Source organism: Portunus trituberculatus, chromosome 13, assembly GCF_017591435.1.
Source record: "Portunus trituberculatus isolate SZX2019 chromosome 13, ASM1759143v1, whole genome shotgun sequence".
NCBI lineage: Eukaryota > Metazoa > Arthropoda > Malacostraca > Decapoda > Portunidae > Portunus > Portunus trituberculatus.
The window spans coordinates 11,203,779-11,227,458 of NC_059267.1; the positions used below are offsets into that span (position 1 = coordinate 11,203,779).

A 23,680-nucleotide genomic window follows, 5' to 3' on the forward strand; every position below is an offset into this window, starting at 1 on the left:
CTTTTCCAGTCTTGGGGCACTACGCCTTCCCTTAATGAGGCATCAATTACTTCACAAACTTTTTCTGCCAATTGCTCCCTGCATTCTCTTAAAATCCATCCTGATACCCCATCAGGTCCCACAGCTTTTCTCACTTCTAAACTCCCCATCATGTTCTTGATCTCCTCCACCGTTACTTGAAACTCCTTCATAATCCCTTTCTGTTCCATTACCAGTGGTTTGTCAAAAGCAGTCTCCTTTGTGAATACCTTCCGAAAGCATCCATTCATAGCCTCTGCCATTTCCCTGGGATCTTCACTGTATACTCCATTTACTTCTAAACTTTCAATACTTTCTCTATTTTTGATGTTGTTGTTCACATGTCTGTAAAAAAGCCTTGGTTGGTCTTTACATTTATCAATTATATCCTTTTCTTGTTTGTGTGTGTGTGTGTGTGTGTGTGTGTGTGTGGCATAAAAAAGTAAGAGATGAGTGAGAGTATTGGAGGGTATGCTGGTGTCTTCAGTGTAAGTAGCAATGAAGAAAGTAAATAAAAAGATATATGAAAATATAAAAAGAAAAACCAGCAAACGGGAATGTTCATTACTAAGAAATGGTTCAAGTTAAGATCACCATCAGCCAAGGACTCACATGTTCACAAACACTGCTCTGACCACAACTGTTTTCCAAGGATACAGACATGAATGGCTACCTTCCCAAAAGTGTTCCTTCTGTTAGTAGAAGTGTTGTTAATCTGTCACTTGAACTGCACAGATGCTCTCAAAAATCCTGTATCACTTCAAGTAAAGCCATTGGGAGGTAGAAGGGCACAGCAGTACTTCAGACTACATTTTGTTGTATGTCAGTTCACCTCACTTCAGTTGTGACTAACTGTTTTAGCTACTTGGTTTGTAGATATTTTTTAAAATATTTCTGAACTACCTTGCCATTCATAATGAATTCTAATGCTTTATATTTGGAGTAATGAACAAATTAGTTTTTTGAGATGCTCCTCATTTTACTTTTTATCTGTCTGTCACTCACAGTACCTAAATTAGATTCTGTATTAGCATGTTCTTATTTACAAACAAACATGTGTTCACTGCTTTATGTGCAGCCATGTAGCACTCCTTAATAAAGTGGTGTCTCTCAGTCTGTCATGACACTAGTTGTTACAAGTGGCTAGGCTCAGTGACACCAAACACCATCACTGCACTCCTCCCTAAGCACTGCTGCACTACAGCCACCTGTTATCTGTGCTTCAACACTGACAACAATGAAAATTATCATTCATGCCACACCCTCTCCTGGACAGCAAGGAAAGGCTGCATCCAGAGCTGTCCTGTACCACCAGAGCCTCTTACTAAAGGAACACAAGCCAATGAGACACACAGACTTAAGGTGCTAGTCCCTAAAAAGAATAAAGAACATCCTAAATCAAGTGGAGAAATATCTTCCCAGCTCCCTCTTGAGAGACTTCTAAATCACAGGCAAGAGGTGGACTAATACAGCACCTGCAACACCAGCAGCAAGCAGGGAGTTTGTGAGTTCACAATGAAGAGCTACTATCATACTGCATCTTATCACCTTCACCATCTTACATTTCTATCCTTCTCTTATCAAACACAGCAAATAATTGACACATTCATTCATTAATTCTTTTCCCTGTCCTCTCTACTCACACCACACGTATCCTTTAAGATCATTTCCACTGCTTCAATCCCACCTCAATTAACTTTTTATCTCTATATATGAATAAATAAATAAATAATTTCAACCACTCTGCACAAATAGATTTCATAAACAAAACTAGCATCAGCTCACCTAGAGATCACTAAACTAAACTGCAGCAAACCTGAGACACCACCAGCATGACACAAACACAAGTGAATGGAAGGGTGACACCAAGAGTGGCACTGCAGCTCACCTCCTTGGAGTCGTCGAGGGCTAAGGCACGGCCCAGCATGGCACTCACAGTGGACTTGCCCACACCTCCCTTGCCGGACAGCACCAGCACCTTGTTCTTGACGGACGCCAGGCGCTCCCTCACCACCGCTAGGTCTGTACACCACACACCATCATTACGATTCTTTATGTTTACTTTTATTTCATTTATTCTTTTTATACAAGAAAGGCACCAGCAAAGCAGAGTTGTTGTGGCACCAGTACAGGAGAGGACACACCCTGCACATAACAAAGCTGCCACCACCATCACCATCACCACCAACCATCAGGACACACACATGGAGACACACACACATATTGAGAATCTCAAGAACTATTTTAAAAACGTAAACTGGGAGGAGATGGAAAACTCATTAACGGTTCAAGAGAAATAAAACTTATTTTTGGAAATATACAAAACTAGGGTCAGGGAATATGTCCCGAAATATAGACCTAAAGAAGAAGGAAAGAAAGATTGGTTTAATGCAAGATGTGCTAGGGCAAAGGAGAAACAAGAAGGAGCATGGAAAAAGTGGAGAAGAAACAGAAATCCAGAAAATAAGGAAAACTTCAAAACAGCAAGAAATGAATATGCTAAGGTGAGAAAGGAAGAAGAAAGGAACTATGAAAAGAACATTGTTGAAAAATGTAAGTAACAACCAAAATTGTTCTACAGATTCATAAATGGAAAAATAAGACAAAAAGAAACAATAGAAAGGTTAAGAGGAGAGAATGGAATGGTGGAAGACCCAAAAAGCATGGCAGAATTGTTAAATAGTAATTTTCATGAGGTCTTTACTAAGGAATCCAAATCCACAGGGTAATAGAGAGACAGTCTATATGAAAGAGATTAAAGTAACCAAGCTTGAAATAAAAAAGTTGATGACGGAACTAGATGACGAAAAGGCAATGGGACCGGATGAAGTCTCAGGCAGAATACTGAAAGAATGTAGGGAAGAACTAGCAAGTCCAATATACAACATCATAAAATGCTCAATTGAAAATGGAACAGTGCCAGTGAAGTGGAAAAGAGCTGAGGTGGTTCCCATATATAAGAGCGGAAGGAAGGAAGAACCTTTAAATTACAGGCCGGTGTCACTAACTAGTGTAATATGCAAGATGTGTGAAAAAGTAATAAAGAAGCAATGGATCGAGTTTCTTGAAGACAACAAAATATTATCAAATAGCCAATTTGGTTATAGAAAAGGTCGGTCATGTGTAACAAATTTATTGAGTTTCTACTCTAGAATAGTTGATAAAGTACAAGAGAGAGAGGGCTGGGTTGACTGTATTTATTTAGATCTAAAAAAGGCATTTGATAAAGTGCCACATGAAAGATTACTATGGAAGTTAGAGGAGAAGGGTGGCTTAAAAGGAAGCACATTGAGATGGATGAAGAATTACTTAAGGGGGAGAGAAATAAGGCCGATAGTTAAAGATATGAAGTCCAAGTAGAGAACAGTAGACAGTGGAGTGCCACAGGGGTCAGTATTGGCGCCAATACTTTTCTCGTATATATAAATGACATGCCAGAGGAGTGAACAGCTACATAAATCTGTTTGCGGATGATGCGAAACTGTGCAGAGTCATTAAACAAAAGAGGATTGTGAAATACTACAGGAAGACTTAAACAAGATCTGGAAATGGAGCAAAAAATGGGAGATGGAATTCAATGTGGACAAAAGCCATGTCATGGAAATGGGAAAAAGTGAAAGACGACCAGTGGGAATCTATAAGATGGGAGATGGAGTAGAACTAGAAAAAGTAAAAAAGGAAAAGGACTTGGGAGTGACAATGGAAGAAAATAATCAACCGGTGAACCATATTGATAGAATTTTCAGAGAGACGTATAATTTGCTAAGGAATATTGGAGTAGCATTTCACTATATAGACAAGGAAATGATGAAGAAATTGATAAGTACTAAAACAAGACCAAGATTGGAATATGCAGGAGTTGTGTGGACTCCCCATAAAAATAAACACATAAGAAAATTAGAGAGACTACAAAAAATGGCTACAAGAATGGTTCCAGAAATTAAAGGGATGACATATGAGGAGAGACTAAAGGCTATGGATCTACCAACCTTGGAGCAGAGAAGAGAGAGAGGGGATCTGATACAAGTTTATAAATTGATTAACGGAATGGATGAAGTGGATAATGAGAAACTGATCCTGAGAGAAGAAAATGACTTTAGAAGCACAAGATCGCATAGTAAGAAACTAAGGAAGGGACGATGTCTGAGAGATGTTAAAAAATTTAGTTTCCCGCAAAGATGTGTTGAGACTTGGAACAGTTTGAGTGAGGAAGTGGTGTCCTGTAAAACTACAACTAGGTAAATACACACACACACACACACACAAACTGGAAGTGGCCCAAGGGAAAGACACCAATATCCTGACAGAAAAGATTCACTACACACACACACACACACACACACACACACACAACACACACAAATGGATACACACCTGGATCTGGAGCAGCAGCGTCTCCTGAGGCACACACCTGCTGGTTGGGACAGCCGGCACAGGCATCTGCCTTCCCCGCATCCTGGCTGTTGGTGCCGGGGCAGTCTGCAGGTCGGACACACAGTAATCACCATACAGCAATAAATAACAGGTTCCAGATTAAAAATGATATTAGAGAGAGAGAGAGAGAGAGAGAGAGAGAGAGAGAGAGAGAGAGAGAGAGAGAGAGAGAGAGAGAGAGAGAGAGAGAGAGAGAGAGGAAGGAATTAGTTCTTAAATGGAGGGCAGTCTGCAGGTTGGACACACAGTAATCACCATACAGCAACAAGTAACAGGTTCCAGATTAAAAATGATACTAGAGAGAGAGAGACAGGAAGGAATTGGTTCTCAAATGGAGTGTTAGAGAATAGTGTTTGTGCCGAGTCATAAGGGAGCTTTATAAGAAGACTAGACAAATGTACAGAAGGTGATAGGCATGTTTCAGGGAAGGACTACCACCTGTGGGAGGAGTAACGATGGATCTGGGACCTTTGACCTGTTTTTTATTTGACCAGTCACTTGACCAGGTGTAGAGTGCTACTTCACCAGGTGTGGAGTCACTTGACTGGTTATAAATTATGAATGTCACTCCAGGACAAGGTTTCACACACATCCTAACAATGCTATTAATAAGATGACGTGAATAGAGCCATGGGTTACTATTATCATTATTACTAGTAGTAGTAGGAGGAGGAATCAGAGAGAGAGAGAGAGAGAGAGAGAGAGAGAGAGAGAGAGAGAGAGAGAGAGAGAGAGAGAGAGAGAGAGAGAGAGAGAGAGAGAGAGAGAGAGAGAGACTTATGGCTTTGAACAGAACTGAATTAGAGAGGAGATATTGATACTACTTCAAAATTCAATAAACACACAGCCAGACAGTCTCTACCTTTGGGTCCTTGAAGTGTTGCAAGAGTGCCCCTGCTGAGGACGCCTGACAGAGGCAACCTTTGTGCAGACAAATTTCAATATTTTTGCTTATTTTTCAATATACAATAACAAATTATGGGTCTACTTTTTAGTAATTACTTTAATTACTGTTAGTAATTAAATTTCATAGTAGCTAACAAGTCTATTGTCTATATTGTATATAATATAGTTTTAATGATCAATATAATTTAATTGATAATATCCCGGTCAACAGTCTTACCCCACCTGGTGAACCCTTGACCTGGTCATGTACCCTGGTCAACCATCCTACCATAACTGGTCAGTGACTGGTCCAGTGTGCTGTCCCCATCACAGTGTGCTCCACACTCTGGCCACTGGTGTGTCCAAGGCCCTGATAAGCAGTGGAATGAGTGCCTTGTGTGTCTGCTTGTACTGCATTGTGTTGATGCTTTTGAAAATCAGTCCATTGCACCACAAACATTTAGATTAGGTTAGGTGAGTTTGGGTTTACGATTATTGTAGGTTCGATTAACATTACGTTGGTTCAGTTGGTCGGGGAAACTAAAATAGATGTCAGAGCAGGTGGGTCGGAGGAGTTAGTGGCAAGATTTCGGGAAATGTTAGACAAGATAAGGGAGAGTGGTAGGAGGTGTGTAGTGTCAGGAATCTTGCCTCGTTTGTATGTTAGCAGGGAATGGTTGTCTAGGGCCATTGGTGTGAATGATCGGGTAAAAAGGGATGTGTAAGGATGTGGGTGTCAGCTTTGTGGATGTATGGGATAGGTTCTATGGGCGAAGGGATTTGTATGCTAGGGATGGTGTGCATCTGAGTAGGAAGGGTGTGGATGTGCTGAGTGGATGTCTGGAGGGGAGTTGGGATGGAGTGTAGGGGTGAGGTAGCAAATGCATTCCAGAAGAAAGATGTTAGACATAAATTAGATAGGATAAACAGAGATAGTGAAAAGATTAGGAAAGATTTCCAGGTGCAAATAGGAGAGAATAAGATTAGGATTCCAAATAAGGAGACAGCATCTAGGAAGGTAGCAGGACTTAAATGTTTTTATGTAAATGCCAGGAGTCTTAGGAACAAGAAGGACGAGTTATCTAGTTATATAGTTGAGGAGGACTTAGATGTTGTATGTGTCACAGAGGCATGGGTAAATGAGGAAAAGTTTAGGAAAATAGGAAAGAATATGAAGTAGATGGATACATTATGTATTTACACCAGAGAATTGGTAGGATAGGTGGAGGAGTAGTTATTTATGTAAAAATCCTTCATTTCCAGTCAGGTTAATGGTATTAAGGTAGATAACAGAGTAGAGTCCTTATGGCTGGATGTTAGAGTAAACAAAAGTAAGGTTATTAGAGTAGGAGCTTTTTATAGACCACCTAACCAGTCAGCAGATGTAGACAACCTTATGGTAGATGAGATAAATAGGGGTGTACTAGTCAGACAATTATCTTAGGGATTTTAATCTTAAGTCAGTAAACTGGGAGAGGATGGTAGGAGATGCTAGTGAAAATAAGTTTATGGAAAGTTTTCAGGATAACTATTTAGTGCAGATGGTAGATAAACCTACTAGGGGGAGGAAGGTTTTAGACATAGTACTAACAAATATTGAGCATTGTTTAAAGGAAGTTGAGGTAGGAGAGACTTTAGCAAACAGTGACCATCATATAATTAGATTTATCATTAATTCCAGTAGGGATAATATAGTGAATAAGACTAGAGTCCCAAACTATCAGAAAGGCAATTATGGTAGGTTACGTCAGTTATTAGGAGAGGTAAACTGGGAAGATAGTTTTGGAAATAAAACTGCACAGGAGATGTGGGATATTTTTAAGGTTGTAGTAAAGGGTATAGTGATGCAGTGTATCCCTTACAAAGATATAAGGCAGAGAAACAGGAAGCCATTATGGTGGACTCATGAGATAGGTAGACAGATCAGAGAGAAGAAGAGAGTTGCAGAAAAGTGGGAAAGATGTAGATTTGATTAGGTACAGACAGGTCAGAGATGATTTGAGTAAGGTTATAAAAAAGTAAAAGGCAGGCAGAGATAAAACTAGCTAGAGCTGGGAGTAAAGATCCCAAAAATTATATAGTTATTACAAGGTCAGTGATAAAAGAAATAAGGATAGGATTGGACCACTCAGAAAAGATGGTGTAGTAGTGGATCAAAATGAAGACATAGTAGAATTATTGAATGAACAATTTTCTTCAGTATTTACTAGGAAAGAATAGGAAATCCTGTTACAAACAGTGCGACGAGTAGTTTAAGAGCTTTAGAAAATATTGATATAAAACCGGGAATTATTAGGAAATTTATTCTTGAACTAGACGATAGGAAAGCTAGTGGTCCTGATGAGCTACATGCCAGAGTACTTAGGGAGGGTGTAGACAGTATTTCTGAAGCACTTAAGTTAATCTTTGAAAGATCACTTAGGTTTGCTGAGATACCTCAGGACTGGAAGTTAGCTAATGTTACTCCAATATTTAAAAAGGTAGGAAGGATGATGCGAATAATTATAGACCGATCAGTTTAACTAGTATAGTATGTAAGATACTAGAGAAAATCATTAAGGGTAGTATTTGGGAGCATTTAAATGAGAATAGATTAATTAGAGATACCCAACATGGCTTTAGATCAGGGAGGTCCTGTCTTACAAATTTGCTCGATATCTTAGAATATATTACCAAGGAGTTAGATGATGGAAATAGCATAGATGTTATATATCTAGATTTTAGCAAGGCGTTTGATAAGGTACCGCATAGGAGGCTAGTGTACAAATTGAGACTACATGGGATAGGGGGTAGGTTAGTTGATTGGATTAGTGAATGGCTTTCTGATAGGAAACAGAGAGTAGTATTAAATGGGGCAATGTCTGAGTGGAAGGAAGTGGTTAGTGGGGTACCCCAAGGATCAGTGCTAGGACCTCTTCTTTTCTTGGTGTACATTAACGATTTAGATATAGGAATTAGTAGCAAAGTATCAAAGTTTGCAGATGATACTAAGATAGCATGTGCAGTACAGGGTGAAAAGGACAATTACAGAATACAACGAGACCTGGACAGGCTGATAGCATGGGCAGACAGGTGGCAGATGGAGTTTAATTCTAAAAGTGTCAGGTTATGCATTTAGGTAAAGACAACACAAACTTTAGCTATGAGATGGAGGGATGTTGGCTAGAGGCAGTAGAGGAAGGAAAGGATTTAGGAGTAGTGATAGACAGGACTATGAAATTTTCAAAGCAATGTTTAGAAGCAAGAAATAGGGCAAATAGGATCCTGGGTTTTATAAATAGAAATGTTAGTTATAAAAGTAAGGAAGTGGTGCGTAGCTTATATAATTCCTATGTTAGGCCCCATTTAGAGTATTGCATACAGGCCTGGTCACCCCATTATAGGCAGGATATCAACATGTTAGAAGCAGTTCAGAGAAGAGCAACTAGGATGATACCAGCATTAAAGCGCCTGGAGTATAGAGATAGATTAAAGGAATTAAACATGTTTTCATTTGAGAGGAGATGTATAAGAGGATATGATAGAGTTATTTAAAATGTTCTCAGATACAAACTACATAGATGTGAGATCTTTCTTTACCTTAGAGGAGGGAAGTAGGACTAGAAATCATGGCAGGAAGATTAGAAAGCAAGGCTGCAGGTTAGATATAAGAAAATATTTCTTTAGTCATAGGGTGGTAGACTTCTGGAATGCATTGCCAGAGAGGGTTGTAAATAGCACTAGTTTGACAATGTTTAAAACAGATTAGATAAGCACTTAAATTTATTAGATTTATAATTATGTATAGCTGCATGATAGTTTTTATAAGAAATTTACTATAGTTAAACAAGACATGATCCCCATGTATGGGGATCACAGATTGTAGAGGAATTCGCTGCAGGACTTAGCCCTGTTAATGGGCCAAATATTTAGAATTAGTATATAATGTATTGTGTACTTGTAAGTGTATCTTTAAGTACTGATGATGAGGTCGCTGTGCGACTGATACAGGATAACCTAGATGGGCCCTGGTGGCCCTTTGTTATCCTATTATTTATGTTATGTTATATGTTTTAAAGTTTGCTGTACCTAAAAGGTCTAAGGAGACAAACAGTCATATTTGGCAAAGAACGACCGTGTGTTAATTTATACCAAACAATTATATAAAACACTAGATGAATGACAGCAAATATTGACGTTGACAGGAGACAAGAGTGACGCCCTCCAGCGCCCTGCAGTGGTGAAGGCAGCTGACATGACGACACCACCACCCGTACCACACTCACCGCTGAAGCTACTGCTGTTATCTACCGACTGATTAATATTACCCTGAGGAACGCTGTGTCATCTTGCGTGGGGCTCTCTACTGACACAACCAATGCGTGAGAGGACAACAGTAGGACAATACTGGAAACATAAGGTCAATAAATGTAACTTGTCAAAAGAAAACTCACGCTCCGGGGCATTCTGGGGCACGGAGGTCATGACGCCACACGTCCTTACTGCGAGACTGAGCGGCGAGAACTGGCCAATGTTTTGATTCCCTTGAGTTAGACTGTCCCTCTTGCATCAACTTATCCCCCATTCTGTACTGTACTCTTTACTGTCATCTATCAACTTCAAGTCGCTTTTTACCTTCTTATTATGCCCTTTATATTTTTCTATCCCATCCATTTATATACTCTTATGCTACCTTCTACCCCTGCGCCATTTTTCATGCACGATATCTGCGTTTTGCACAATCCTACGGTACTTAGGTAATTGTTGTATTTATTTCTTAATTCAACAATAAATGTATCAATCAATCAATCAATTAGGTAATGGAGACTATCATTGTTAATCATTATCCTCCTCTCAGGTGCTGGTGGAGATTTTATAGCATGCTTCCCAGTGAAAGGGATAAAGTAATAAGCCTATTGTGCAAAACTTTAAAATGTAATATGTCTTTAGCCGTTCGATCTATTTCATTAGCCTGTTGGTGATGAGGCGGTGATTTACTTATACAAAGGTGGCAGCGGTGCATATGCTTAACCCCTTCAGTAATGGGACGTATTTTTACCATGTGTTTTGGGTGTGATTAGACGATTCTATTTACATTAGGAAGAGTCTATGGAGGTCAAAAGATTAATGGACAGAGTTTCCACTATTCTAATCCCCATATAAGTTTCTGAAGCTGTATAAAATCACCAAATAGTACACAAGATTGAATATGAAAACACGTCATGGTATTGAAGGTGTTAAATGTGTGTGTGTGTGTGTAGCAGCAGCGATGACCGAAATCGAAGTCGCTATTACTGTACAGATTGAGTGAATGGGCGGTGCAATATGTAGTGTAGGAGAGGATGAGCAGCCTCCTCCAGGCAATGGGCGTAAGTTCTTGACCTTTGTGTGAAGCATTTGTTTTTGTACATGTAGCTAAGGAGGATCGAGTGTTTGCGGATATATATTGTACTTCAACACATGAGGGGCGTGGTGGCTTATGGGTGAATCTATGACGCACCAATGAGACATATGTGCCATTGAATTAACAAGGATATGGAAATCAATTGAAGATAACTGATTGGCTTATATAAAATTCACGCAAAGTATGTCAAAAACAAGGAAGGCTAAGTGACAAATGCAATCAGAAGCACACAAGAAGGATGACCAGTAATTAAATTGGTAAAAAGTAATATTAGCAATAAAATATGGCCGGATATAATCTACCTACCTTAGCAAACCAACATGATAATGATACGCTGGTGTAGAATTAGAATGTATACCCGAGTTGCCTATGATGAACGAAGCAAGAGTTATACAGCAGTGAAAGGCTTAATGGGTCTCCCTTTACCTTGACATGCATGACTCAGGAGCATGTTGAACTCTCCTGCCAGGCTGCCCACTTGTGACAATGGGTGGGAGAAACAAATTATGCTTCAAATAACAGTTCCAGACTCAATTTAACAGAACTTTTAATTATGAGACTCAAAACATTCCCTAAAATTCTCTTTCATAGTTTGGTTCCTGATTACTCCAACAATGATATTCCCATACATTGCATAGAACATTTAATCCTTATATCACCTCAAACATACCCAGGCTTTATCCAGGCTACACTTGCAGTACCATGCCTGCAATGGGTCATTTTTGTTCCTTGAGACCATCTGTTGGTGTACTTGATTCCAGTGGCATGCCAAACAATCCTCAGAGGAGACATGACACACATGATTATAATAATATCTACATTTATTTGCAAAAAGTATATCTACAAATACATTTCAACACCCAAGTATGTAGTGTATACATTAACCCTTTCAATACCATGACATTTCCACTTTTTATTCTGCTTACTATTTGGTGATTTTATACAGCTTCAGAAACTTAGATGGAGGATTAAAATAGTGAAGACTGTGGCTATTAATCTTCTGACCTCCATAGACCCTTCCTAATGTCAATAAAATAGTCTAATCGTACACAAATCTGAAGGTGAAAATGTATCCCAGTATCGAACGGGTTAATGTAAACAGTATCCTTTCCCTAACATAAGAAGCCATACCATTGAATAATGACATGCTTCTACTGTGGCAACAAACACTGCTACCACTATCACACTGGATACTTGTCATCTCCCAGCCCAGTAAGGAGTGTGATCAAATCACTCCCTCTCAATGGGTATTGCCTTGGGAGCCTCAGGACTGGCTGCAGGGTTCCTGGGAGCCTCCACCACCAGCACACCCTCCTGGGAAAGGCTGGACTCCAGACCCTCAGCCTCTACATCCTCTGGCAGCAGCAGCTCCACGCTCATCTGCTGGGATGACTTGGAGGTCTCCGTCTCCACCACAGCCTCACCAGAGATCTTCAAGCTGCGTTCTGCAACAACATTTGCAGCTCAGGTTGTGTCATTGGTCGCACTCATACAAACTGTTTGCTGAGAGGATTGGATTCTGGTGGTGTGCTAAATGAAAATATTGACTTAATGTTCCTATAACTACATTTTTTGTGCATCAAAAATGTCCTTCTAAAAGGCATATCATTTGTTAATGAACATACAAATGGTTCCATTAGTTAATGACATATTGGTGGTGTGTTTTGGTTTGTGAAGTGAAGATATTGATTTTACATGTCTCCAACAACATACTTTGCTACGAACATGACAAGAATTCTCTATTTGCATACAAGTAATTTAGCTCTTACAAACTGCTAACTGTATTTTGGTGGAGCATTTTGAGATTTGTTATGTGAAAATATGAAAAAATATGGAATTAAGCGACTCAGCATCAAAGTATTGTTACAATAAATTTCAATTAAAATAATAAGGAATACAAAAGTAGTGGACACAATAAACACTTGTTAATTTTAAAGCCAGCTTAGATAATAGCAGCTCTCTATCCACAAACCACAAGTCTCACACACACACACACACACACACACACACACACACACACACACACACACAAAACACCATCATTATTCAATCATTAAGTATTTAGGGGCAGATATCAACATTTCTAAAGTAAGGCATGGCAGTGTAATACGGTGGGTGAGACCTCTGTACCTTTAAGAGTGACCTTGATGTCTTCGGGTTTGGCACTCATGAAGTAGAAATTCAGCTTGTATTTCTCAGGGGTTGATACATTTTCCATCTGTCCAAAGGTCGGTTGCACTGCTCTGGCCATGACACTTGACATGGGCAGCTGACTTCCTGGAAACTAGAAACACTAATCTTACAATACTTCCACCACTGAAACCCAACTCAACCATCTCAAAACAACTCAAGGTGTGGTGCAGCAAGCCATCAGGCCTACACATATAAGTTCTTGTACAGAGCATGCCTGCCTGTTTCCACCTGTCATTCTCATTCACAAATCTGTCTAATCTTTACTTAAAACTTTCTATTCTATTGATCCACAAACAGATCTGTCTAATCTTCTCTTAAAACTTCCTATTCTATTGATCCAAAAAGAGTGTGTGAGTGTGTGTGGTGCTTTGTCTGTGCCACTCCTTGTGACTGCTGGCCTGGTAAATGGATAGATAGATAGAAGGATATTCATTCTTAACATACAGCCATACATGCATACATCATTAGTGTTAGTATTAGTACTCACACTCTTGGCAAAGGTTCCTAGGGTATCCTCAATGTCTCTCTTGAACTTCCTCTCCATGTCCTTCATAAAGTCCTCCATCTGGGAGAATGGCTCTCGCCAAAAGGGGCCACGGTGGATCAGCCTCATCTGGCTTGGGTGAACCAGGGGAAGCACCAAGGCCCTCCTGCTGCTGGGCTGGCTCACTGCCGCCCTCACTCGTGGAACCGCTCGTCCCACCATACGGAAAGACACCATGGCTGCTACTGTCTGTTGGTGGGAAGAAGAGCTACATTACATTACCACAACTCAGGAAAGGTGCTGCTCATCTAAACATTACAAAAGCACAAAACTTTTTGATCTACAGGATATCTTTTTCTTGTTCCTTACTTAAAGAGCACAAGTCGGTAGGTTGGTTGGATATATCTACTTGTACACAAGCTCACCAACTCACAGCTTTACCTTGTCAGCAGCAAGCATGACATACTTACTTAGGATAGGATGGATGATGAATAAAATAAAAGGATAAACAAAGATGATGAACAAAATAAAATAATCAAGAAAACACTAGGACCTTATCAATGTCTATGAAGTTATCTTTGGCAACAAGTGAGTAAAAAAATAATTTCCTCTGCAATGATAGCTACTCAGATTAAGGCAGAAGTGAATCAAGGATAAAAAGGTTCCCTTGCAATGCAGTGAGACCAAAGACTGAAGGAAATCACGATAATAGGCTGTAGTGACGCGCTGATCAAGGCAAAAGATAAATCAAAGTAAAATAATATTAAAGAAAAGAAAGGAAAGACGTGACCTTGAAAAGACACACATCAAACTAAGAAGCAAAGAAAAATAAACAGACCAAGGTAACAGCCCATAAGCTCCCTTGCAGTGACTCGCAAGCCACAGCAACAAAGCAGACACAGTCCTAAGAAACAGGCGGTGACAATGGTGGCAGCGCGTCCTCTAATACTTCTCATATTTTCCCGCACACGGCCTGACAACTCACGTGCAGCCCATCACATCACAGCAATACTCCTCACGCACCTAGAGCGACGTGCCTGCAGAAGAAGAGAGGCCGAGAAAGGCTGTGATATCCAAGGAAGACGAGGTTGTCCTTCGGTCTGGCGCCGTCTGCTGTGATCTGTGGTGGTCTGCCTGAGAGGAGTTTTTATACGCATCTCATCTCTGGCCTTGACTTCGGCTTAGTTATTTTGCTATTGTAATAATTCTCTGCTCGTGTTTCTATGCATTATTCTTAGTATGTACGTACTGTTATATGTTAGAATATAAGGCTACATACGTATATTCTAGGGCACATAACTATTTATGAGACGGATATAATTTTTCCAGAACTTTGTAGATGGCTTTAGAAAATACTGTCAGGCAGAATTAGTTAGTACTTTCTATGAGTTATTTATAGTTCCAGACTTGCAATACGCTCATTTATGAAAAAAAAACTTAATGCCCAAGTGCGTGCGTAAATCCAGCTTCCAACACTAATTTCTGCTCCAGATCTAACATTTTTTTTTATTCTTAACGTACTTTAACAAAATATTTACAGTTTATGGATTAATAAAATATCTATTATGTTGTTTTTACTAAACAGATCAATGTAACAAGGAGTGGCATATTAATAACAGTAGGTGATCAATCAATCAGTAGGTAGCCGAGCTCCTATCCGAACACAGGCCCCGGGATGTGAGAGAAAACGCAGATTGTCTGACGCAATGCCGGGGAAGCTGATGCAATATTAGGACAGGTCAGCGCCTCTGGAATGTTCTGACCCGTACATATCATGAAGCCATTTATTCCCTCATGAACTTTATTTTCCAGATATCTATAGAGATTATTAGTCAGGTATAGGAAATACAACAAGGCTAGCATTATAGGACTGAAAGAATATATTGCACATAGGAAAGACATGAATAAGATCTCGAAAATTAAGGCTACACATTACACTACAAACTTGGAATATTCAAAAAGAGGAATGCTGAGGTTTTAGGGAACCATAGTTTCACGGCAAGGCAAGGCTATCCTTCAGGAAGTTTGCCTCAGATAGTAATGCAGTGTGTGTGTGTGTGTGTGTGTGTGTGTGTGTGTGTGTGTGTGTGTTTGCATATACTTATGCATGATCGGCACATGCATGTATATGTATATGTCTGTATGCACATATGTGTGTGTATATGTATATTTGTACACCAACTAATGATCTCACCCTGGCTGTGAAGGGATTGTACCCGCAATTAAGTTGCGTACTATATCATTTGCAGGGATTAATTAAGGGATGGTAATGGCAACCCTGATATAACACTACTATTAAAAAAAAAAAAAAAAAAGGACTAAAATAGTTTGACCTAATAATGTTTCAATTAAAAAAATAAATGCATGAGTAAATAAAGTTGATCAGGAGCCATGGCTGTCGATCTCACTCCCTCGGGGTCAAGACGCCCTTACTCCAACAATTTTGCAGAAATAATAATCAGTTTCGGGAAATCATTGTGAATTGATATTAACTATAAAGACAATAGGAATTCTATATTCTAGTAACCTGATTACTATTTGCTTGTGTAAAGGCGAGTTCACACGAGCCAATTTGCAACTGACTGGAGACTGGAGAAACCAGTCGCAAAAACAAAGCCAACATGTTGGTGTTCGTCAGTTGATTTGCGACTTTATTTACGTTGTGACGTATTCAGGGCCGCTAAACGGCAAAGGCCCATGTCACTTCAAGGTGACAATCTATACACACACACGTCACGTCACGGAGTAATGTTGGTCTTGTTCAGTCAATTTGCGATTTCATTTACATTGTGACGTCACGTCACGGAGTAAGCTTTGAAAATGTGGTCTCCAGGTGTACAGAAAAATGTTCGAGTTGGTGAGAGAAAAAGAAGACATCAGGGACTCCACAAATGAAATCATATAGAGAGAAAAAAGACTGACTTCACTTAAGAGGGAGGTTTTAAGACATTTATGCATTTCTTTTCACTAACTATCTTGGACCTATTTTATTCCATTCTTTATGTTGTCCTTGGCGAGCTTTCCTCTCTTGCATAAAAAAAAGTAAATTTGCAGATGACACGAGGATAGGTAGATTAATTAGGTCAGACTCGGATCCCATCGCCTTGCAAGCAGATTTGGATAGGATGAAAGAATGGACAGACAGATGGACGCAGTTTAACATTAACAGATGCACAGTACTTAGTGTAGGTGGAGGAAATCCACACAATAGGTACACAATAAACAGTGAGGCCCTGTTAGGTTCAAAATATGAAAAAGATTTAGGAGATATATAGAAAACAATGCATAAAGGCTAGAAATGAGGCAAATAGGGTACTAGGGTTAATTTCTACGAGTGTTAAAAGCAAAAGTCCCGAAGTAACATTAAAATTATATTTTGTGCTGGTCAGACCACATCCACATGTAGATTATGCGGCGCAGTTCTGTGGTTCCCACATAATAGGAAGGATATAGGTCTATTAGACTCTGTGCAAAGAAGAACGTCTTTGGAGTAGAGCATGCGTGGAGAACACGCAGCGTACCTCGATGCCGGATGAATTACCATACCCAAAATTAGTACAGGTAACACAGGCCTGCAGGAAAAAAAAAAAAAAAAGATCAGGCATATAGTACACACAAGACCAAACATAATGCTTGAATATAAACACCATAGCACATAAAACCCTAATACATATCATTCCACCGGTCACCGAGCACTTTCACAACCCACAATGAACTACAGTAACAAACACTCGTAACTTGTAAGGCTGCCGGTCAAGCACCCAACTAATGATACATGGCATTATCATATCACACATATCACATATATTAACATATATTAGCACAGACAGCAGGGATGCCATAATAAATTCTATCTGCACACAATTCTGAATACACACAACACTAAATACAACACATGATGCTCACCCCTGTGTGTGGGAGGAAAAAGCCAGTGCCAAGTCAAGCGTGGCGATAGTGACCTAAGAGCCTCGCCATACGCCTGAGGTGAGCTCGTATAGACGGTACAGCCACAACCGAACCGATAAAGGTTGTGGACGTGGTTTGCCGCACGATGTGTTCGAATCCCGACATGTCCAAAAAGATACAAGGGATAAGGAATATTCCCCACGAAGCGAGATTAAAGAAATTAAATTAGCATTTCTTAAGTGGTATAGGGGTTATAATAAGGAGGACATAGCAAAGTTCTTAGGACCAGTAGCCAGGATAGAACCAGAAACAATAGGTTTAAGCTTCACAAAATCAGGTTAAATTAAATGGGAAGGAACATGTTTCTCTAACAGAGTGGTTGATGAACGGAACAGACTCGGTGTAATCGTATTGTTAGTGGTGGATCAATAGGTACATTTACAGGAAGATAGACAAATTCATGGATGGGGATCATTGATAGGTGGAATTGGGTAGCTTACTTTGCAGCTTCCCTCATTTTCTTATGTTTTCATGTTTTCTACCGTAAGATAAAATAAATGAGTAAACTAAAGCAATACAAAAGCATAGGAAACGAGCATTAGAGAGAGAGAGAGAGAGAGAGAGAGAGAGAGAGAGAGAGAGAGAGAGAGAGAGAGAGAGAGAGAGAGAGAGAGAAACGAAACCAGACTGGTGAACTAGAAACAGTTGAGTTAGTATGAAAAATGTGGTCTTATAATTATATACAAGAGTCGTCTGGATACAAGTAAAAAAAATAAATAAATAAATAGTCAGCTAAGTAAAAACGGCCCGATAAGACACAAAAGAGCAATACAATACTCTCTGTGTCTGGACAATGATTAGCAGCATCCCCGGGGTCAGCATAATCAATATTGGACAAGTAAATTAAGAGATGATTTGTCACAGGTCATTCAGTGGTTTAGGAAATACAATATGGGTGACAGAAATCCGCAAGAAACTATTAGCTTCCTCCATACACACACACACACACACACACGGTAGCTCAGTGGTTAGAGCGCTGGCTTCACAAGCCAGAGGACCGGGGTTCGATTCCCTGGTCGGGTGTGTCTCCTTTCACGTGTAGCCCCTGTTCACCTAGACGTGAGTAGGTACGGGATGTAAATCGAGGAGTTGTGACCTTGTTGTCCCGGTGTGTGGTGTGTGCCTGGTCTCAGGCCTATCCGAAGATCGGAAATAATGAGCTCTGAGCTCGTTCCGTAGGACAACGTCTGGCTGTCTCGTCAGAGACTGCAGCAGATCAAACAGTGAAACACACACACACACACACACACACAGAGAGAGAGAGAGAGAGAGAGAGATGGAAATTGTTCAGACTGCTCCCTACTTGAGAAGAAGCCTCAATTCAAGGCAATTTACTAGGTAAGTCGTGACGTTCATTAAGCCACACCTCCTCTCTCAACCACACTTCATGTCCGCCTCTACATCCCCGCTCCTTTTTTGTTTCTATATTTCTCATACATCCTTCCTATCACTTCCCTCTCTCTCTCTCTCTCTCTCTCTCTCTCTGATTAATGAAGATTTTTCGGATCCTCGGATTATCAAAAATTCTGTATCGTTGCTATTCAGAAAAACGGCAAGACGACAGCCTGGTCTCACATTTGGCTTTTCTTCCACTTCCCAACTCTTTCTCCATGACTGCCTCAGCACACATGGAAATTCTAACACCATTTTTAAACCACAGAAAAAACAATCGAAAAACAGGGGCTCAAAGACCATTGCCTTAATTTTTTTTATTTATTTATTTATTTTTTTACAATACTGCAAGTACTAATTAATAGGCGAGGCTGTGGCGTAGTGGATAAGGTAGTGAGCGTGGTATCGGGCAGACGTCCACACGTAGGTTCGAATCCCACCACATACCGCTTTGAAACTATGCCGCTTGGGTGGTGATATGGGCCCTAATATGGGTACTACTATAAATAAAATTGTCTGCGCCACTAATGGGTGGAAGTTTAACAGTGCTTCCTACATATACCCTTCAAGTATGCCTACAGGCGCTATAAAAAACAATAATAATAACACAGTCAACAGTTGCATTGTAAGTAGTAGAGTATATGTTCCAATCCTCAAAGGATCACCAATACTGAAATACAAGCTCAGTTTTACTCTCTCAACACAGCCGCCTTTTGTTTCCTGACGGAGGCGCCGCAGTCTGTCTCCGTTAGGACGCGAGGAGTTACTATTAGAGTTAGGCGGCGGTAAAGTTAAGCGGCGTGCGTTCCGTTAGTTAGGGTTACGTTATGTCAGTTTGGAGGGCGCCTGGCAATACACAAGGCTTGTAGAGAGAGAGAGAGAGAGAGAGAGAGAGAGAGAGAGAGAGAGAGAGAGAGATTTTCAAACCTTTTTCGCAGTGGCAGCAGAATGACACGGAGAAGAAGAAATGACGTAACTCGTAACAGAAACCTTCAAACAACTAACATTTGACACAAGAAGAACAGCAAATTCGTAAGGCACAACAAGGCACATAGAAAACGCATAAAGAAAACATTGATATAACCACATGGACATCGAAAAAGAAGGTTCCAGGACATTTATATCTTTTTTTTTTTGCTCTCTTTTCTCTTTTCGGGGACTGCCATCTCCGTAGGCCTTTTTTGTTTAATCGATCTTGTTGCCCTTGGACGGTTTTCCCCCTCATACAGAAAAGAAGGCTAGAGAAACCACGGTCATTCACTGTAACGTCCATACCAGACACAGCAAAGTATATTAAATAAAAGGAAAAACGCAAAAAAACAGGAAGGTAAACACAACAGGTATAAAGGCGCAGAAAACAGAGCAAAGTCAACACCACGGAGAAAAGTAAACACAACAAATTACAAGACACGAAATTAAGTAAAGAAGACACGTCAAAATAAAAAAAATAAATAAATAAAAAAAACATAGAAAACGCACAACACACAAAACACACAACACACAACAAAACAAGAAACACAACCGCTACAAAACACAACACTGCAACCATAACAAACTGCAACACAACTCCCCGCCAATACTCCTACTCGCCAGTCACGAAGTCTTCCCTCTTTAAGACGCTTCCCTCACAGGACTCCACAGAAAACGAGGCGTGTGTCCGTCCCCTTCTCCGCGCCAGGCTGCAGGAATTAGGCAAATCTTCCATCGCAGTTATTGGATTCATCGCAGCTTGGGGCGGGCGAGAGGCTGTAGAAGGGCGGGCGAGGGGCGGGCGAGGAGCAGGCGAGGGTCAACCGGGCTAATGAACAGCGCAGATCTCTTGATTCGTGTCCCGTTTGGGGTGCGTGGCGAACACTTCCAGGCACATATTTAAAAACGCTCTGCTCTCTCACTATGACTATTTTCAAAGGCCACAAGATTTTTTTTCCTGTTAGTAATGCACAGAACTTCTTAGTCAGTCACCAAAAGCGAAAAAAACAACTTCGTAGCCTTTTTAATATATGTAATGGAGATGCAGCGCAGAGTTGTTTCAAAATGTGGTTCTTGATTCGCCTCAGAGGTTTGTTTCTCCTCATAACAGACTGCCTAGGCCCTAGAGCCTCAATGTTTGAATGCGTTGTCTTTTTTTTTTTTTATCTTTTCGCTGTTATTGTTGTCCTCATAATCGTCCTTCTTTTCCTCTCCTTCTCCTTCATTGGGCAGGTCCCGTCAAATTCACTTGGTCCTCTGCCCTCCTCAGTCAGCCCCTTAACAAGCATACCTCCCTTCACTGCAACCTTGTACCTTCTCTCCGCTGTTCCTCTCTTTGACTGCCTGACTGATTGACTGACTGGCTGACTGACTGACTGATAAACTGACTGGATGGCTGATTTGAGTAACTGACTGACACACGTTTTCTCATGGAGAGAGAGAGAGAGAGAGAGAGAGAGAGAGAGAGAGAGAGAGAGAGAGAGAGAGAGAGAGAGAGAGAGAGAGAAGATGAGGATGAGTCAGGAATGAGAAGTGAGGGAGGAAGAGATGAGTGATGGGTGAGGGAGAGAGAAAGGGGAGTGAGAGGGAGTGAGAGGAGGGAGAGGGAAGGGAGAGGAGGGAGAGGGAAGTGAGAGGAGGAGAGGCACGCAACACGAGCCACGCCACCACGCCCTCCCATCACCTTAATGAGACAGGCAGGGGTGCACGAGAAGAAGAGGAGGAGGAGGAGGAGGAGGAGGAGGAGGAGGAGGAGGAGGAGGAGGAGGAGGAGGAGGAAAGAAGAAGAGGAGGAAGAGGAGTCAAGGTTCTGATGATATAATTAATTTACCTGGAAAAATGTGACAACAGGTACAATGACACACACTTTCTCTCTCTCTCTCTCTCTCTCTCTCTGTATCTCTCTTTCACACACACACACACACACACACACACACACACACACACACACACACACACACACACACACACACACACACACACACACAAAAAAAAAATATATATACATGTAGAAACCCTTAAATTTCTTGCCGCATTCTCTCTCTCTCTCTCTCTCTCTCTCTCTCTCTCGGTAATAAAAATAATGGTAATAAAAAAGAACATTAAATTCAACCATACTGGAGACCCGACCTCTCTCTTTATGTTTGTTCACTGCCCTACACACACACACACACACACACACACACACACACACCCGGTAGCTCAGTGGTTAGAGCGCTGGTTTCACAAGCCAGAGGACCGGGGTTCGATTCCCCGGCCAGGTGGAGATATTTGGGTGTGTCTCCTTTCACGTGTAGCACCTGTTCACCTAGCAGTGAGTAGGTACGGGATGTAAATCGAGGAGTTGTGACCTTGTTGTCCCGGTGTGTGGTGTGTGCCTGGTCTCAGGCCTATCCGAAGATCGGAAATAATGAGCTCTGAGCTCGCTCCGTAGGGTAACGTCTGGCTGTCCCGTCAGAGACTGCAGCAGATCAAACAGTGAAACACACACTATTCTATGTCTAAAATAAAGAACTAAAACTCTTACTAATAAATTTTCAGTCTCAAAGTAGAGAAAAGTGTCTAAATTTCATGTATTTATGTATATTTTCCTGAACAGCTGTCCATTGTGAGGAGGTATCCTAACTTAACCTACATCTACACCTACACCTACAGCTACACCCACAACTAACGTAACCTCAATGTAACCTAAACTAACTCTTAAAAGCTTCTGGAATGCTGCGGAAAATAAGAAAAAATTGAAAACAAACGAGAAGATAATCTAACTTAGTCTACACTTACACCTACACCTCACCTCACCTCACCTAACGTAACCTAACCTAATCTAACTCTTTTAAAAGCTTCTGGAATGTTGCACAAGATAAGAAAAAAATGAAAACACGAGAAAATATAAACCCAACCTAACCTGACCCTGAAAACCTCTTGGAATGCTACACAAAATAAAAAAAAAAAGAAAATATACGAGAAAATATAAACTCAACCTAACATAATCCTGAAAACCTCTTGGAATGCTACACACACAAAAAAAAAAAAAATAAATGAAAACACCCGAAAAAATATAAAACTCAACCTATCTAGCCCTGAAAACCTCTTGGAATACTACACAAAATAAGATAAAAAGCTTAAAAACACGTCAAACTATAAACTCAACCTAACCTAACCCTGAAAACCTCTTGGAATGCTGGAAAAACAAAGTAAAAAAGGTTGAAGAACACTGGCCAACATCATCTATACATTAAACACCATCTTCTCTACGGACCTCAGTATACTCACCTCCATTCACGCTTTACGCTCTGACTATCTGAGTAACTGAGGCGGGAGTAAGGCGCCTCAGTGTGGGAAGGGAAGCGCAGGACCAGTGTGGGTGTTGGGGTGGGAGAGGTGCAGGGGGCAGCGTGTGTCTATGGGTTGAATGGTGATCTCTGGGCCCATCTGATGCCCTTAACGACCCATATATCTGCCAGGGCTTGTCGTGTTTTCTTAAGGCGACAGGAAGCTTTTGTATGTGCTGTGTGTGTGTGTGTGTGTGTGTGTGTGTGTGTGTGTGTGTGTGTGTGTGTGTGTGTGTGTGTGTGTGTGTGTGTGTGTGTGTGTCTCTCTCTCTCTCTCTCTCTCTCTCTCTCTCGTGTGTGTGTGTGTGTGTGTGTCTCTCTCTCTCTCTCTCTCTCTCTCTCTCTCTCTCTCTCTCTCTGTGTGTGTGTGTGTGTGTGTGTGTGTTTCTCTCTCTCTCTCTCTCTCTCTCTCTCTCTCTCTCTGTGTGTGTGTGTGTGTGTGTGTGTGTGTGTGTGTGTGTGTGTGTGTGTGTGTGTGTCTCTCTCTCTCTCTCTCTCTCTCTCTCTCTCTCTCTCTCTCTCTCTCTCTCTCTCTCTGTGTGTGTGTGTGTGTGTGTGTGTGTGTGTGTGTGTGTGTGTGTGTGTGTGTGTGTCTCTCTCTCTCTGTGTGTGTGTGTGTGTGTG

The 23,680-nt window shown here is 40.8% G+C and overlaps 2 protein-coding genes and 1 long non-coding RNA gene across 3 annotated transcripts in view; all 3 read right to left on the reverse strand.

Moving 5' to 3' along the window:
• LOC123502987 (cytosolic Fe-S cluster assembly factor nubp1-like) overlaps positions 1 to 9,921 on the reverse strand; it is a 20,973-nt gene extending 11,052 nt beyond the window's left edge. Inside the window, exons 1-3 of the mRNA XM_045252305.1 lie at positions 9,771 to 9,921; positions 4,393 to 4,497; positions 1,907 to 2,040 (exon numbers count right to left, since the gene is read on the reverse strand). Of these exons, the coding sequence (XP_045108240.1) occupies positions 1,907 to 2,040; positions 4,393 to 4,497; positions 9,771 to 9,801 (270 nt within the window). The 5' untranslated portion in view covers positions 9,802 to 9,921. The remainder of the gene's footprint in view (positions 1 to 1,906; positions 2,041 to 4,392; positions 4,498 to 9,770) is intronic.
• A 1,602-nt stretch (positions 9,922 to 11,523) lies between these two features.
• LOC123502988 (stress-induced protein 1-like) lies at positions 11,524 to 14,570 on the reverse strand. Its single transcript, XM_045252306.1, has 4 exons — positions 14,421 to 14,570; positions 13,401 to 13,646; positions 12,851 to 13,004; positions 11,524 to 12,165 (listed from the first exon to the last, which is right to left on the reverse strand). The coding sequence occupies exons 2-4, from the start codon at positions 13,632 to 13,634 to the stop codon at positions 11,951 to 11,953; spliced, it is 603 nt and encodes a 200-aa protein (XP_045108241.1). The 5' UTR covers positions 13,635 to 13,646; positions 14,421 to 14,570; the 3' UTR covers positions 11,524 to 11,950.
• Positions 14,571 to 16,541: 1,971 nt separating this feature from the next.
• On the reverse strand, positions 16,542 to 17,395 carry LOC123503244. The gene is made up of 2 exons (XR_006674376.1): positions 17,304 to 17,395; positions 16,542 to 16,969 (listed from the first exon to the last, which is right to left on the reverse strand). It is a non-coding gene; the product is annotated as an uncharacterized LOC123503244 (long non-coding RNA).
• Between the last annotated feature and the right edge of the window lie 6,285 nt (positions 17,396 to 23,680).

What these genes read in the sequence shown, in the direction of transcription:
- LOC123502988 (XM_045252306.1), bottom strand. Translation starts at nt 13,634, where the DNA reads ATGGTGTCTTTCCGTATGGTGGGACGAGCGGTTCCACGAGTGAGGGCG. An exon ending in TAGGAACCTTTGCCAAGAGT is followed by an intron (nt 13,005 to 13,400) that starts GTGAGTACTAAT and finishes TAGTGTTTCTAG; the next exon opens with TTTCCAGGAAGTCAGCTGCC. An exon ending in CATCAAGGTCACTCTTAAAG is followed by an intron (nt 12,166 to 12,850) that starts GTACAGAGGTCT and finishes ATGTTGTTGCAG; the next exon opens with AACGCAGCTTGAAGATCTCT.